At 46.0% G+C, this 16051-nt stretch overlaps 1 protein-coding gene and 1 pseudogene across 1 annotated transcript; one reads left to right on the top strand and one right to left on the bottom strand.

The window, feature by feature from the left end:
* Positions 1–3351: 3351 nt before the first annotated feature.
* LOC120681013 lies at positions 3352–5601 on the bottom strand (annotated as a pseudogene).
* Positions 5602–6371: 770 nt separating this feature from the next.
* Positions 6372–9683, top strand: LOC120683813. Its single transcript, XM_039965902.1, has 13 exons — positions 6372–6474; positions 6557–6697; positions 7136–7233; positions 7972–8062; positions 8170–8285; positions 8377–8478; positions 8553–8666; positions 8764–8820; positions 8904–8970; positions 9083–9136; positions 9256–9322; positions 9422–9464; positions 9571–9683. Exons 1-12 carry the CDS (start codon positions 6391–6393, stop codon positions 9439–9441), a joined length of 1011 nt encoding a protein of 336 aa, XP_039821836.1. The 5' UTR covers positions 6372–6390; the 3' UTR covers positions 9442–9464; positions 9571–9683.
* Positions 9684–16051: the final 6368 nt, after the last annotated feature.

The following is a 16051-nucleotide window of genomic DNA, read 5'->3' as shown; positions in this document are numbered from 1 at the left end:
CTTGGTTGTACCTAGAGGGGGTGAATAGGTGTTTCTATAGATTTTAAACTTAATTGCAACTATCAGAAGACTGACCGGTCATACCGATCTAACACTTAAAAACAGGTGACAAACCTCCAACCGGTCAGACCGGTCCAAGACAGAAACAACACAATATCAGAGTAACTTCCCTCCTCGAGATCTAGAACAAACCAAACTTTCTGCAGTACTTCTATAGATGATTTCAAGTGTATCGAGCAAGTCACTGCACATAGAAAAAGCACACCCAAGTAGAACCAAGCGGAAGCACAAATAAAATACTAGAATCAATTTGTGAGGCAAAATAAAAGAAGACATGAGGATTTGTTTTACCGGCGTTCAGATTCACCACTGTGTGAATTCTAGTCTCTGTTGAGGAACTCTTTAGGATGTGACTCTATTCAACCTCAGTTCGTCCTTTCCACAAGGGGGCAAGATCACAGCCCTAACAAACTTGTTGCTGCTCACCACAAGTCGGGAGCTAACTGGTGACTCCTAGCCATCTGTAAGGCAAACCTCCAAGACTAACAAATTCTTCACAAGTTGCCTTCCCGTCAACCAAGAGTGCTAAAGTTATGCATTGCACTATTGCTCTCAAGTTGCTCACACACACACACTCAATCTCTCAACCCAACTCAAGGATTTGCAACCTAGTTAGCACAACTCACAAAGGGTGGTTGGGGAGAGCTTGCTGGTTAAGAAAATTGCTTGTAGAAGCTCAAGAACACCAGGGAACTAGCAACCCATGAAAGAGAGGGCCAAAAGGTATAAATACCCAACTTCTCATAACTAGTAATTTGAACTGTCAGTACATACCAGTCAGAAGAGTTCCCAGATCGGTCAGACCAGTCTGTTTGAAAGACTAACCAATAGATAGACCGATCAGACCGGTTCCCTAGACCAATCAAACCAGTTTGAGCCAAAAGATCCCAAACCCAGATAGAGAGCTCCACTTGGTGCCCCAAGGAAAAACTTGGCCGACCAGGTTGCTCAAAGTTAGTAAACAGGGGTTTCTCTCAAGGATTCTTACTTGGGTAACCTATGCATACTTTTAATTGTTATCAATCAACCACTATTGCATTTCTCTTGATAGTACGATGTATCTATACTCAAGATCAAATGTAAATCACAATTCAACTATTTTGAGCTTTGAATCACTTCAATCTTGCCATACTTTGACTTTCTCAACATTGGGATTTCAACATTGCATTTCTTCTTGAGCACATCCATACTTGAACTAGTGACTTAGAATTTCCATCATTCATGATAATGTGTACTTGAATCCATAAGTCACTCCATTCTATCATCCAAAATATATTTGATGCATTGCATTGCTTGTCTCAACAAGGCTTCGAAACCCCATGGATACTAGTTACTTCACCTTAGCAATATGCACTTGGTCTCAAGCCGTGGCTTAACCAAAGCTTGCTTAGTCCCTCGCTCTAGTCATCTCGGTTGGTTTCTTCACCACATACCTTTGCCACATTGAGTCAAGCTTTGCACATCAACAATGAATTCCACTTCTCAAATTTATGTCTTCATATCTTTTGTCTTGCTTTGCAATCATGTTTCTTTGAAAAATTACATAACTTCCCATAATGCCAAGTCATAAATAGAAACCATCATTGTTATTGCATGAGCACTTGTTTCCATTTTTCTTCACATTTTGCTTGACATTCATCAATATATTTCTTTATTTGATTGCATATCTCAGGAGCCAATGTCATAAATTCATTTACAAATAAATTCCTCCTCAATAACTCTTTAACATACACGTTAGTCCTTTAATCACAATGTCATTCAATTCAACAAAATCTATTAGAGGCCTAGATGCACTTTCAGACTGCCACGTGCCTCGCTGGCGGGCGGCCCGATTCTCAGGTTGCCGCCTGTCGCATGGGCCCCGCTCGTTAGCATGTCTTTGCTTCTTGGGCCCATCTTCCTGGGCTGGCTTCTCCTTGTTAGTTAGGCCCTGGAAAGCCTTTCTTTGGGGTACCTTTCGTACCTAACATTGACAGCCTTTGTCCAGATTTCTTGCTCTGCTCCTCACACTTGGATTTGCTGCCGCGAGTTCAGCTGCCCCCACTATAGGCCTCTCACTGTATTTCGACCGCTAGCTGAGTGCAAGGAGCTTGCTCCATATTTCGACCGCTAGCTGAGCACAAGGGAGCTTGCTCCACAAACCCACACAGCGCATGAAGGTGAAACTTATAGTGTCCAAGTCGGATGGCTCCCTCCCTCTGAGTTAAGTGGGTACGGTCATCCTAGCTATCGAGCCCAGTGGGAGCAAACTATGTCATTATCTCCTAACAAAACAATTTTATAAATATGGTGAACTTAGTTGCGTCCCACTTGTTCAACTAAATACTTGACTGAGATCAAAAGGGGAAAATTTCTAACATGCTCTTGTTTAAACCCTAATTCCTTTATATGCTGGTGTCAGTGACTATAGGGGACCCATATGTCATAGACACAACAATGGAAGTTGATATTCCAACTAAAAAACCGGCTATCATCGGTTAATTGTGGTTAATTCTATAACGACGTTTTCAATACCACATAATTAAGGGAATGGATGGCCTACATTTATGAGAAGAGTCCAAACTAAAGTACCTGTTTGGATCACCTAGGACTAAAGTTTAATCTGAACTAGGTAACTAAATTTTAGTCGTACCTGTTTGAATCCATGAACTAAACTTTAGGTTAGAAATTATTTGAAACACATAAATGGGCGAAGCTAAACTTTAGTCCGAATTAGATGGGAACTTTAGTTGGCATGAAACTAAACTTTAGTCTAAAGTTTAAAGTTTAGTTCATAGATCGCGTAAGCATAAACTCCTTGGTTCCGTCGTCAAATAACCCTCTAAAACCCCACGCCTTTGTTGCTGCCGGGCGCGCCGCCGCAATCCCTTTCCGAAGCCACCCTCACCTAGCCCTGACAATGGGCCGCGATCCTCTCCTAACCCCACTCCGGCCCTCTTACTCTAGGAATCAACCCTAATCCTTGTCCAACCCATTGCTATATATATATAGTACCCTATTCAGCCCTACCCTTTCAATTTTAAAATCCTGGTCCAATCCTACCCATTTTGAGCTCTCGGGCCGATCCTTTTAATATATAAGCACGTTGGCCCTTAGGGCTATTTCACGCAGGCATTGTAAGCCAGCACAATTTTAAATGCACGTATGTTAGCCTGTGCAGCAGCAAGTTTCCTTAACAAACGAAAGCAACATGACTGCAACTGAAACACGGATGTTCTTTTAGGAGCTGGTCGTGCACTTCAGCCATACAGCCTCAGTCACAGATCACAAGTGTACAAATTTGTCAAGCATCTACAAAAAAGTACCAGACTCAACAGACTCGCTCATGGCCTGCTCATCAGATACATTGACCACAGGTAAATTGTTGATCCTCACAATTTTTTCATATTCTTGGTAATACTTCTTCAAGTACCGCTTTAATTCTCTCATTTTCAGATCAACATGTTCACCAATTGTGTGGAAATAGAACTTGATGAAGTCAGTTTTCATACTAGGATCTAGCACAGCAGCTATAAGAAGAGCAATATTAGGATTTGTCCAATATTTCTGGAATTTGGTATGCATCCTGTCAGCCAATTCATTGAGGAGCTCATTAGTGTTCCATGTCTCATCAAGCAAAACATCTCGGATGGCTAGCAGCATCTTCAAGAAAAGATGGGTTGTAGGATGCCTATCCACAGAAAATGCTTTAGTTGCCTCACTGAACTCTTGAAGAAAGCCATGAAGAGCTTCCACATTTGCCCATTGATAATCACTTGGAGCTTCATGATGTTGCTCAGTTGCATATCTGTTTAGAGCCACCTTGTACTTCAATGCTTCGTTTAGCATGTCATAGGTGGAGTTCCATCGGTGTGGAACATCCAGAACCAGTCCTGACTTCACTTTGAGGCCTAATGTTTGTACAATTGTGTTGAAAGTTTGCATCCGAGATGGTGTGGATGTGACAACCTTGATGATATCCCTCACTCTAAGAACTGAATGAGGAATGACCTTTAAACCTGCCTGGACCATAATATTCAGAATATGGGCAGCACATCTCACATGTAGGTGTTCACCTCTGAAGAACATATCAGAACCTAAAGCATCACGCATGTCCTTTACTGGTCTGTTATTCACACTAGCATTATCTAATGTCAAAGTAAACAGCTGGCCAACTAAGTCCCACTCTACCAAGCATGAGGTAATCTCATCCTGTACCGCATATGATGTATGTGGGAAAGAAATCTGCTTGAATGATATGATTTTTTTCTACAACTCAAACTCCTCATCAACAAAGTGTGCCGTAACACCTAGGTAGCCCAAGTTCTGATTGGATGACCATAAATCAGCTGTCAAACTAACATGGGATTTCAACTTTGAGAACTGGTCACTCAACATAAGCTTCTCCTCTTCATACAACAGAAGGCAATCTGCTCGAACACTTTGCCGACCAACTACTCTGAACGATGGCTGGCAATAATTTATCATTTCTTTCCAAGCGGGATCTTCAGCTTTGTGAAATGCAATCTCTGCACTAATGAAGTACTTTGCTATTAGACCTCGGAAGACTACATGATCGAAGATGACCTGGTCTCCATCACTAGGCTTCGACTTCAAGGTTGCTAAGAACCTATCCCTATCTTCTTGTGTAATCTGAGGGCAGTGGTATCCGATGTGCCTATTTAGGTGAGATGTCCCTTTCCTAGCGACCAAAGATAACTGAGTCCTACAATATTTGCATATTGCCTTTTCTATTCCATCTACTACTTCTGACTCTATGTGTTCCCAAACTTTAGCTCTTTTTTTGGATGACCGACTTGACTGATCAGTTGACATAGACTCATGACTCTCTCCAACAAGTTCTGGATTTGCTGAAACCCCTTCCATTTCTAACCAGTAATGATACTGCAAGAAGCCATCATAAATTAAAGGCTGCAGCACATAAAACTCAGTTTGTATAACATATTAATGATACTGCTTGTGTGCCTTTCCTGATCATGGAAAAAAACTAAGCTATTGTCTAGCATATTAACGATACTGCTTGTGTGCCTTTCCTGATCATAGAAAAAAACTAAACTATTGTCTAGCATATTAATGATACTGCTTGTGTGCCTTTTCTGATCATGAAAAAAAACTAAGCTATTGTCTAGCATATTAAAATTGTTAGTTTTTACTCTACAAATTGGCAAGACTTAATTACCACCAAGAATCTCATGCTTACTGCAGCTAGCGAATCAAATGTGAAGCCATGAACATTACGAGCTGTGCATGCTAGTGGCAAATAAACATTACGATATGGCATGAACAAACCTCATTAACAGAAAGAACCTATAATTTCTAGTGGAAGCCATTAAAGATTAAAGAATATCAACCACATGCAGGCAAGTTTGAAGCTACGAGGCAATAACAGATCTAGCAAAAGAAGATGGGCCCATTACTTGGATGCGGGAGGGAGAGAGAGCCTGAGGAGCCTGAAAAGGCCCTGCTGCCCCCGGAGCCTGAAGAGCCTGAGTAGCGGCGGCAGATCTTGGCGATGGGCGACGGCGGCAATGGAGGTGGATCTTGAAGATGAGCTGCAGGTGGGGAGTGGCGGCGTGCACGGCCAGCGGGTGACGGGTGACCCCGGAGGAGGCTGCCTTCGTTGGTGTGGAGCACCTTCGCCGGCGTCGCCGAATCCCCGCCTCCCCGCACCTGGCGCCGCCAGCCTCCCCGCACCCGACGTCATCCGCCTGCCGCCGAACTCCCCGAGAAGGCGAGGGAGGCCCCGACAGACTCGATGCGATCCTTACCTGTTGTCCACGGGCCAAGCCCTTACTTCCTATCCACGGGCTGAAATGGGCCAAGTCCAAAATCCGGCCTGCGCCGATCCTTTTGAAGCACAGCCCAATCCAATCCTACCCTTTATTCAAGAAAGCCCATAACGAGTCCTAAAATCTTGGCCCATGAGTTTGAAGGCCCACGAGGCCCTCGGATTTTCACAGCCCACCGTCAGGCCTACCCTCACCCTGCTGCGCCGGCCGGAGTCCTGCTGCGATCCTTCTGGTTTCCATTGATCTCCTTTGACCGGTAAGCTCTAGCATCGATTACGTCGCCTCATAATCAGCTGCTGACAAAAAAGCATCATTGCTCAATAATTCGTTTGGCAGCTGGCACGATCAATTAAGGAGCTCTGGTTTCTTGTTCTTTCTCTGCAGAAAACATTGGCACCTCCCATGGCGAAGCTTCCCAATGGTGTCGGCCCTAGGTATGTAAGTTCAGCCCTTTGCACAATGGCTCCTAGCTAGTGGCTGTAATGCATCGTGATTCTGTTTAACTTTCATCAGCAGCGGCACACCAAGGTCAAATGAGGGCATGAAACTCATATTTTCGACGTTTTCTGGCGTCTTGTTGGGTTACCTGTTTGCGATCTCCTTCCCTGCAGTTAACCTAACCAACGTAAATTGTCCCCGCTTTTCATCATGTTTTATCCTGTTGTGTGTTCAGAGGTTAAAACACCTTAATCTACTGCCCTTAGCAGTTTGATCTCCCTTCCTCTGTTATATCCTACATTGAGGGTCGAAGTGCTGTCATCACAACCCAAACAATGTGGAACCATGCATTGACATCTGCAAATAGTCTTAAGGAAAGTTCTGACTCAAAATATGACGAAATTCCCAAGGTACTTCTGATTTTTGTTATATCAGTTATATACGATCTTAGGCTCTGATTATACATTGTCTGATACTTTTTCTTATATTTAAATCATGCCTTGCTGTTAGTTCTTCCTCGTGCATTGTGTAAAAAAATTAAGATCAAGACATATGCCAAGGCTGTAAATCTATGGTGCTGTGCCTATTGAAGGTAGACCAGCCATTCACTACCGGAATCCGGCTCTTTGCCGTGTGCTCGAAAAAAGGCTCATGGCAAAGCTGGCTTTGCCCGCCGAGATTCGCCGTGAGCTCTTTGCCGTGTGCATGTGGCACACGGAAAACCCACGTTATCCCGTAGTTATTATTTTCGCCCAATTGTTGTACCTGCACTACGTATCACACAAATAGTTCAAGAACTAACCTTGATTTTCAATATATTTCAAAAATCTGTACATTACTATCTGCAGATTTATGTTTCTACAAACCCAAAAGGTGCTGAAAGACTTCCACCAGGCATTGTTGTGCCTGAAACAGATCTTTATCCCCGAAGATCATGGGGTGACACATAGTGAGGTTGGTAGTTGTTTCTGCTGTAACCCTTTATTCTCTGGTTAGGGAAAAGTTTGGTTTACACCCTCCAACTATCGCAAAAGTTCGATTTTCAACCTTCAACTACGAAACCGGACAACATAGGCCATCCAACTGTCAAAACTCAAAACCGGGCAAATTTGGCCCTTTGGGTGGTTTTGAAGGTGGTTTCCATTTTGTGAGAATTAAAAATATTCAATTTGACACTAAAAAATTTATAAGTAATTCATTTTAAGTCAAAAAATTATGAAATGTGTATCAAAAGTTTTCTAAAAATGTAACCTATCTATTGTCACATGACTTGTGAGCTATTCAGATCTAATTTTTTTATGTTCATAATATTTGGCTACTTGCAGTTATGCCTATTATTTTTAATAACTAAGATTCTAATGGAGCAATAATAGATAGGTTACATTTTTAGAAAAAAATTGGTTCTAGTTTCGTATTTTTCTGATTTAAAGTGAATTAGTTTTGATTTGTTAAACCTCATTAGATTTATTTAATTTTTTTAGAAAATGCAAAATCACCTTTAAAACCACCGCAAGGGCCAAATTTGTCCGGTTTTGATAGTTGGATAGCCTATGTTATCCGGTTTCGTAGTTGAAGGTTGAAAATCAGACTTTTGCGATAGTTCAAGGGTGAAAATTGGACTTTTCCCTTCTGGTTATGTTTAGCCTCTTTCATGTGTGATCTGCAATCTAAAATATATGGTCATACGTCAGGATCTTACTAGCCAGCCGAGGTACCTTGTTACCTTCACAGTTGGCATCGCACAAAAAGCAAATATTGACGCAGCAGTAAAGAAGGTAACTACTGAAACACGTTTACCTGCTTCTTAAACTGAGTGCATGAGACATATCAGCTCCGGAATATTGATGTAATCATTCTGTATTCATATAAGTTTAATATATAGTTTTCAGATAACTTCACCATTATGCTATTCCATTATGATGGTCGCACTACCGAATGGGATGAATTTGAATGGTCCAGAAGAGCCATCCATGTTAGTGCTGGGAAACAGACTAAATGGTAGGTTTTATAGCAACATCCTGACGTAATCTGTTTGTATGAGACATTTGACTAGGAATTTAAAATTGTGATCTTCTCTTGTTTCTATAAGGTGGTTCGCAAAACGGTTTCTTCACCCAGATGTTGTCTCCAGTTATGAGTACATATTTATCTGGGACGAGGATCTTGGTGTCGAGCATTTCAATGCCGAGGCGTAAACAACATATAATTGTTTCTGTTCTTTTATTTGGTCCATGTTGAGGACGAGACATTGATGTTGCTTTCCAGGTACATTGAGCTTGTCAGGAAACACGGTTTGGAAATTTCCCAGCCTGGCTTGGAATCTGACAAAGAACCAGCATGGCGTATGACCAAACGACAAAGTGATCAAGAAGTTCACAAGTGAAGCTGAATCCATATTAGTTCTCAATGCTTAATAGTTAATACCATAAAGGTGTCATCAATATTAGTTTCTCATGTAATATTTTACTTCATTCAGAGAAACAGAGGAGAGACCAGGCTGGTGCACTGATCCCCATCTACCGCCATGCGCAGCGTAGGGTCCCAATTTTTGTTCTAGATTATAGCTAGTTTCCTTTTGCCCAACACATCTGCCTGCATGTTCAATCTGATATGCAGATTTGTCGAAATCATGGCGACCGTGTTTTCTAAAAATGCATGGCGCTGTGTATGGTACATGATTCAGGTGGGGTGATGCAACGCATGCTAATTTAATTTATGAATTTGTTTAAACTGGCATGCTAATGCTTATTTTTTTTAACGTAAGTATACTAATGCTTAGACACGGTGTTCCACAGAATGACTTGGTCCATGGGTGGGGTATGGACCTTGCCCTTAGGAGGTGCGTGGAGGTATTGGGTGAATCTATCTTCGGCTAACTAACTTTTCCGCAACTTTCATGCTGCTATGAACCATTCGTACATGTTTTGCTGAGCCGGCCCCCTTTTGCTTTGTCTCTTCAACTGAACAGACTGCTCATGAGAAGATTGGAGTTGTTGATGCTCAATGGGTTGTTCATCAAGCCATCCCCTCGCTTGGGAATCAGGTACAGACTATAGGTATAGGCAAAAATAGGCTACAGCTCGCAAGACTGGATTCCACACAATGCCTCCTGATTCTGTAATAATGTCGATGTTTTGACAGGGAGAGGCAGTAAATGGACGAGCACCATGGAAAGGGGTAAGGCAGAGAATCCACTGATCTCATGAATTTCTTTTTCAGAGCGTGAGCTCTGATCTGTCGACCACTGTTCCTATACTGTTTTAATTTGGCTGTGAATCCACAGGTAAATGCGCGCTGCAATTTGGAGTGGCAGTTGTTCCGCACCAGATTGGCTGATGCGGAGAAGGCGTATTACCTGGAGAAAGGGATCACACCTCCAAATTCGACAAGGTGAAAGTACCCGCTAGTCCACATGAACGCGCTCGTCGTGGCCTCACATATCATCAGAGAATCTGCATCCGTAACGATGCTGCTCCTAGGGGCCACACTTGTACATGAGACTTCCCAAGGAATAAGCATGGTTCGCTTTCAGCAAATGTGGGGACTTGCTTTTTTTTCTGAAAGGAAGAAAAGGATCTTTTTTTTTATGCAACAGGAGTTCAAGACTCCTACTGAATATATATTAAAACAGAGGAAAAAGTCTTTACGACACGATCTTCAGGAAACGAAAAAAGAAAGAACGAAAATCCAAAATGAAACCAGGATCAACCAAAGTAACTTATCCATTCTTCTAACTGAGGTTTGTGTTTTGCCTTGACTCGATGCATAAGCAACGAGAGTTCTTTTTTGAAAGTAGCTCTGCACTGCCCTAAAGATGGTTGGATTCCTTGAAAGATCAAATCATTTCTTGCTGTCCAGATTGTCCAGCACAACAGGATGCTTAAACTCATAAAGATAGATGAGCTGAGTTGAGACTTGATGTTTTCTATGGTCCCAAAAAAAGAATCTGAATCCACTGGCGTTACTTGTAAAAGATTCCAGCAAGCTAAAGCTAACGGGCATTGGAAGAACAAATGCTGTAAGGTTTCCTCGGTACCATTATTACAGATAGCACAATCATACGATGGCAGAGCCATATTCTTTCTTTTGAGAATATTTCGTGTACTTAATCTGTCAATAATTAAAAGCCAAAAGAAGACTTTGTCGTATTTGGACAGCGGACTGCAGGCATCGTCGTGGGCTAACTACGGATACAGACTGCCGTTTGTGTGACCAAGAAGTCGAGACTGTCGATCATCTCCTCTGCACCTGCAGTTTCACCAAGCAGGTTTGGCACTCCCTGTTCACTGCGCTCGGTTACCAAAACCCTCCGCCTGTTGCAGATTGCTTCCTGGAGTGGTGGCTTACCTTGCGCCAAGACTTGTCCAACGAACAGAAGAAGGGACTAGATTCAGCTGTGATGCTCGTCTCTTGGATGGTGTGGAAAGAGCGGAATGCCAGGGTGTTTAACTACACCGAGCGGACCCCAAATCGTTTGTTGTCTGACATCATCGCCAAGGGAAGCAATTGGATTCAGGCCGGTGTGATGAAACTTGCTGCGATCGGCTGGCCCCAGTGGTTGTCTTTAGGGGGAGCGTCAACTCTAGTTAGCTAGTTGCCCGTTTCTGTCGGGTGTTTCGGTTGTTTCCTAGGGCCGTATAGTCAGTTCGGTTGAGGTGTGCGTGCACCCCTTTTGGCCCGCGTTTGTCGGTACCCCAGGACTAGGGTACCCCCTCTTGCTGTGTTTAGGCAAGAGCCTTGTGGTTATCCTTGACTACGTCCAAACAGCCGGACTCCTGCGGTCCGGAGCCCTGTTCACAGGACAACGGCCCCGGACCCGTTCCCCGACTGGAAAAGGTCTGGGAGGACCACGTGTTCCCAGAAGAAGCATGCGCTCAGCCCGAACAGCCGGGGGCTCCGGACCTCCCGTGGAGGTCCGGACCCCTGCGGAGTCCCGGACCCCCTGTATAGTAACCGGACCTCTCACTAAGGGAAGGAATTGACTCCCCGCCCTGGGGAGGTCCGGAGATGCCACGTGTCTGCAAGCACAGACACGTATGTAAGGCCGCTTGGTCTCCATGCTAAGGTTCACCTACCACTGCATTCATTGCGGTGGGTGGACGTCCGCATTGATATAGCAGAAGCCGAGGCGATTCTTTGACCAGGGGACACTATTGATCGCGTATTACCAAGACGTGTAGTGGAGCCGCTGGCGCCGCCCACGCCGCGCCTGTCAGTCTGCCATGGCAGATGGACACGACGGCTCGGCTTCACCCATTATGACGCCTACATAATAGCCTCAACAGGCCACGCCGCAAGCTACGTTTCCCCAACGGGCACCTTGCTGACAAGACAAGAGAAGACCTCCCTGAGTCAGAGGGGCAGCAGGGCATGGAAGCATAACGGAGAAAAGATTCGCAACTACTGTAGTCGGATGAGTACTCTGCACAGTATGCTACACAGTCACGTTGGGCCCACTTGTTGGGGCCTCAGCGACCAATGTACCCGCACCCCTTGATCTATAAAAGGGGGGCGCCCGCTAGAAGCAGGACTCAGGCTGAAAAAAGGCCAAGGCCCGGCAGAGGATAGATTCATACACAACCAAGAACAATATTTCTCCCAGTGGACGTAGGGTATTACGCTCCGGCGGCCCGAACCACTCTAGATCTTGTGTTCTTGCGTGTTTGCCTCAGTGCTAGATTAGCCTCACCGCCTAATACTTCCCCGAGTTCTCCCTCACTAGGGAATAGGCGGGTGCGTTCCACCACCCGGCTGTGGGTACCCTAAAAATCCCACGACATTTGGCGCGCCAGGTAGGGGCTCGTCAGGCGTTGGCTGGATCTTCAGGCTTCTGGGCTGTGTTCATCCTCTGCAACGGCGAACGAGAAGATGAAGGAAGGCGGGGTGACACCCACACCACATGCCATGGCACCGGTGCGGCAACATCCACGGAGTGGCGGCGCAAGGCAGCGACGCCTACTGTGCGTCGCCACTGCGACACCCCAAAGCCGGCGCGGCGGCGCACAGCGGAGGCGCCGCTGGGCGCTGCTACCCCTCCATCGACTCAAGGTTTTCTCTCAAGCAACGGCCACACTTCCTCTGCGGTGGCATGGCGTCGGCTCAAGGCTTTCTCTCAACATGGAGCCTGGAGCCAATGGCCATCCCGGAGGAAGTTGACCGTGTCGTCGTATCGTCTCCGGCACCACCCGAGGTGCTTGGTGCTGCTGCAGACAGGACCCTGCCACCAGGCGCGGGGGCCCCTGGCGCTAGCACCAAGGACAAGCCGGTGAACGACCGCCCTTCTCCACGCTCCGTGCTCGTCCATACGAGCACCCGTTCTCCTACTGCAGCAAGCGGCAGGCGGGTTGGCTCCCGGTGGCAGACGGCGATGGCAGGGGGCCTCTCCCATTCAAAGCCAAAGAATTTGTCTCATGCTACCTAAGCATATGACAGCTCTAAGGCAAGGAGTGGTCCCCCGAGCTCCCGAGGTGATGCTAGATGATGCAGTTCAGGCACATCCAGGGCGCCTTCGCCTCCGACGGCTATGAAGAATCCAGGAGTAGCGGTACCACTTCCAATCAGAGAAGGACATGCTGTATAGAATGCAGCCCATGGTTACTCCTAAGATAAGACTAAGAAAATTCCTCCTTTGTAATAACGTGGCGCCTACGTGTGAGTCCAGAGCAGTTAAGGTCCAACCTTGTAAACCCGACCTCTGGCCCTATCACACAAACAGGCAAAAAACGGTCCGGAGCGGTAGAGGTCCGACCTCGTAATCCCGACCTCTGATGTATAACATGACAACCACAATAATAAAGGAGATTTTCTTTCTCAGTTTTATCTAGGCTCCACCTTGATTATATTTATTCGCCTTGGCTTAAACATTCTTTCCTCTTAAGCGGAATCTTCTTTTTATTGCTAACAATCCAAGTTAAGTTGCTGGCTTGTGGCCAGGTGGGGACACCCCTTCTAGTTGGAAGGCAGTTCGGACCCCTAAGGACCTGCTCCGGAGAAGTAGTACTCGTATCCTGGGGTAGAGAAGCTCCGCGTAGCTCAGCCTGGTAATGTACCCTAAGTTTACGTACTTCACTACCCTGTTTCAAGTACTCTAGTATCCGAGACTGCTGTCTTTAGAGGTCCCGGGCACCCTTCTAGTATAAGGCTTGGTTTCTCGCACCTTACTATGAGGTCCGGTGACATATTTTGTCGGGTCGTCAGCAACGACTCAAGTCCACTCCGGTGGCCCGCTCCGGCGGAGACCGCTCGCCACGGTCGACTCAAGTCCACTCCGGTGGCCCGCTCCGGCGGAGACCGCTCGCCACGGTCGACTCAAGTCCACTCCGGTGGCCCGCTCCGGCGGAGACTGCTCGCCACGGTCGACTCAAGTCCACTCTGGTGGCCCGTTCCGGCTGAGACCGCACGTCACGGTCGACTCAAGTCCACTTCGGTGGCCCGTTCCGGCTGAGACCGCACGCCACGGTCGCCAAGAGCGGACCCCCGGACCCCCGCGGAGTCCCGGACCCCCATGGGGTCCCGGACCCCCTGTATAGTAACCGGACCTCTCACTAAGGGAAGGAATTGACTCCCCGCCCGTTCCCCGACTGGAAAAGGTCTGGGAGGACCACGTGTTCCCAGAAGAAGCATGCGCTCAGCCCGAACAGCCGGGGGCTCCGGACCTCCCGTGGAGGTCCGGACCCCTGCGGAGTCCCGGACCCCCTGTATAGTAATCGGACCTCTCACTAAGGGAAGGAATTGACTCCCCGCCCTGGGGAGGTCCGGAGATGCCACGTGTCTGCAAGCACAGACACGTATGTAAGGCCGCTTGGTCTCCATGCTAAGGTTCACCTACCACTGCATTCATTGCGGTGGGTGGACGTCCGCATTGATATAGCAGAAGCCGAGGCGATTCTTTGACCAGGGGACACTATTGATCGCGTATTACCAAGACGTGTAGTGGAGCCGCTGGCGCCGCCCACGCCGCGCCTGTCAGTCTGCCATGGCAGATGGACACGACGGCTCGGCTTCACCCATTATGACGCCTACATAATAGCCTCAACAGGCCACGCCGCAAGCTACGTTTCCCCAACGGGCACCTTGCTGACAAGACAAGAGAAGACCTCCCTGAGTCAGAGGGGCAGCAGGGCATGGAAGCATATCGGAGAAAAGATTCGCAACTACTGTAGTCGGATGAGTACTCTGCGCAGTATGCTACACAGTCACGTTGGGCCCACTTGTTGGGGCCTCAGCGACCAATGTACCCGCACCCCTTGATCTATAAAAGGGGGGCGCCTGCTAGAAGCAGGACTCAGGCTGAAAAAAGGCCAAGGTCCGGCAGAGGATAGATTCATACACAACCAAGAACAATATTTCTCCCAGTGGACGTAGGGTATTACGCTCCGGCGGCCCGAACCACTCTAGATATTGTGTTCTTGCGTGCTTGCCTCAGTGCTAGATTAGCCTCACCGCCTAATACTTCCCCGAGTTCTCCCTCACTAGGGAATAGGCGGGTGCGTTCCGCCACCCGGCTGTGGGCACCCTAAAAATCCCGCGACAGCGTTGTAAGCTTTTAACAATCTTTTTCTTCTTAATGCAATGATACGCAGCTCTCCTGCGTATTCTCGAAAAAAAAGAAGACTTTGTGCTTGTTTTGACAGCGGGATTTTCATAACCACCTGAAAACTGGATGAGTGTCTGCATGACCAAGAAGATGTCGATATGCTTTTTGTGAGGAGAATTGTGATGTACCCCAAATATAAGTCCACCAATCTTTATCTACCGTAAGCTGGAAATTGTCTACCTTATTCTCCAAGAGCAAGAACTGATTGTAGGTTTCCACTGAAAGAGGTAAATGGAACAAAAGATGTAGAGGTTCTGTATGAAATTCTTTATTGAAGGTCACTCTCTTATTTTTTGCAAAAGAAAAGAGTTCTGAATAACTTTGACTATGAACCTGGCCGTCCCATAGATCCGTCCAGAAATAACATGTTGAACCATCTTGTAGAGACACTGAAGCCATTCCTTTAAAACTCCCTAACAACTTTAAGTTATCACGCCACCAAAACGAACCCTTTTTATGTGACTGGGCAATTTATCATTTTGATAATGCTTTTCCCAAACAAGCTGAACCCAAGGAATGTCTTCTTTGTTAAAAAATTTATGCAAGTTTTTGAGCAAAAGGGCTTCATTTTGTGTTCTAAGACTGAGCACTCCTAAACCTCCTTCTTCCTTTGGTAAACACACCATATTCCACGCTGTCTTGGGAGGTGTTTTTGCATTGACATTGGCTCCTCTCCATAAACAGTGCTTTCTGAATTTATCAATCTGTTTGATAACAGTTTTTGGCAAAAGGAAAGTTCCCATTTGAAACATGGGCAAGGCAGTAAAAACTGAATTGGTCATTTGCAGCCTTCCTGCTTGTGTCAAGAACTGGGAGGTGGCTTGCAGTCGTCTTTCACATTTGGAGATCAAAGGTAAGAATTCATCAACTTTTGGTTTCGTAATCCCAAGTGGCAAATCTAGGTATGTGAAAGGAAGAGAACCTTTTAAACAATTGAAACTTGTAGAGAGCAATTCTAACTTTTCATCGTCTAGATTTATTGGGACCATCAGAGATTTGTTAAAGTTAACTTTCAAGCCAGTAGCCAAAGAGAACATGCTCAAAATGTCTTTCAGAATCTGTAACTGTCTCACACAACCTTTCAAAATGATGAGTGTATCATCTGCATATTGTATCACTGGAAAATGATTATCTGAAGTGCACGGGACTGGCAAGCGAAGCAAACCTT

This window comes from Panicum virgatum, chromosome 7N (assembly GCF_016808335.1).
Source record: "Panicum virgatum strain AP13 chromosome 7N, P.virgatum_v5, whole genome shotgun sequence".
Lineage (NCBI taxonomy): Eukaryota > Viridiplantae > Streptophyta > Magnoliopsida > Poales > Poaceae > Panicum > Panicum virgatum.
The sequence above is the reverse complement of the archived record's forward strand: the minus strand, read 5'-3'. Positions and strand labels throughout refer to the sequence as shown.

Excerpts from the sequence above, each read along its gene's own strand:
- LOC120683813 (XM_039965902.1), top strand. The coding sequence starts at position 6,391 with ATGAAACTCATATTTTCGACGTTTTCTGGCGTCTTGTTGGGTTACCTG. Across the intron at positions 6,475-6,556 it reads CTGCAGTTAACCTAACCAAC|TTTGATCTCCCTTCCTCTGT; the intron begins GTAAATTGTCCC and ends TGCCCTTAGCAG. Across the intron at positions 8,821-8,903 it reads CATCTACCGCCATGCGCAGC|ATTTGTCGAAATCATGGCGA; the intron begins GTAGGGTCCCAA and ends TCTGATATGCAG.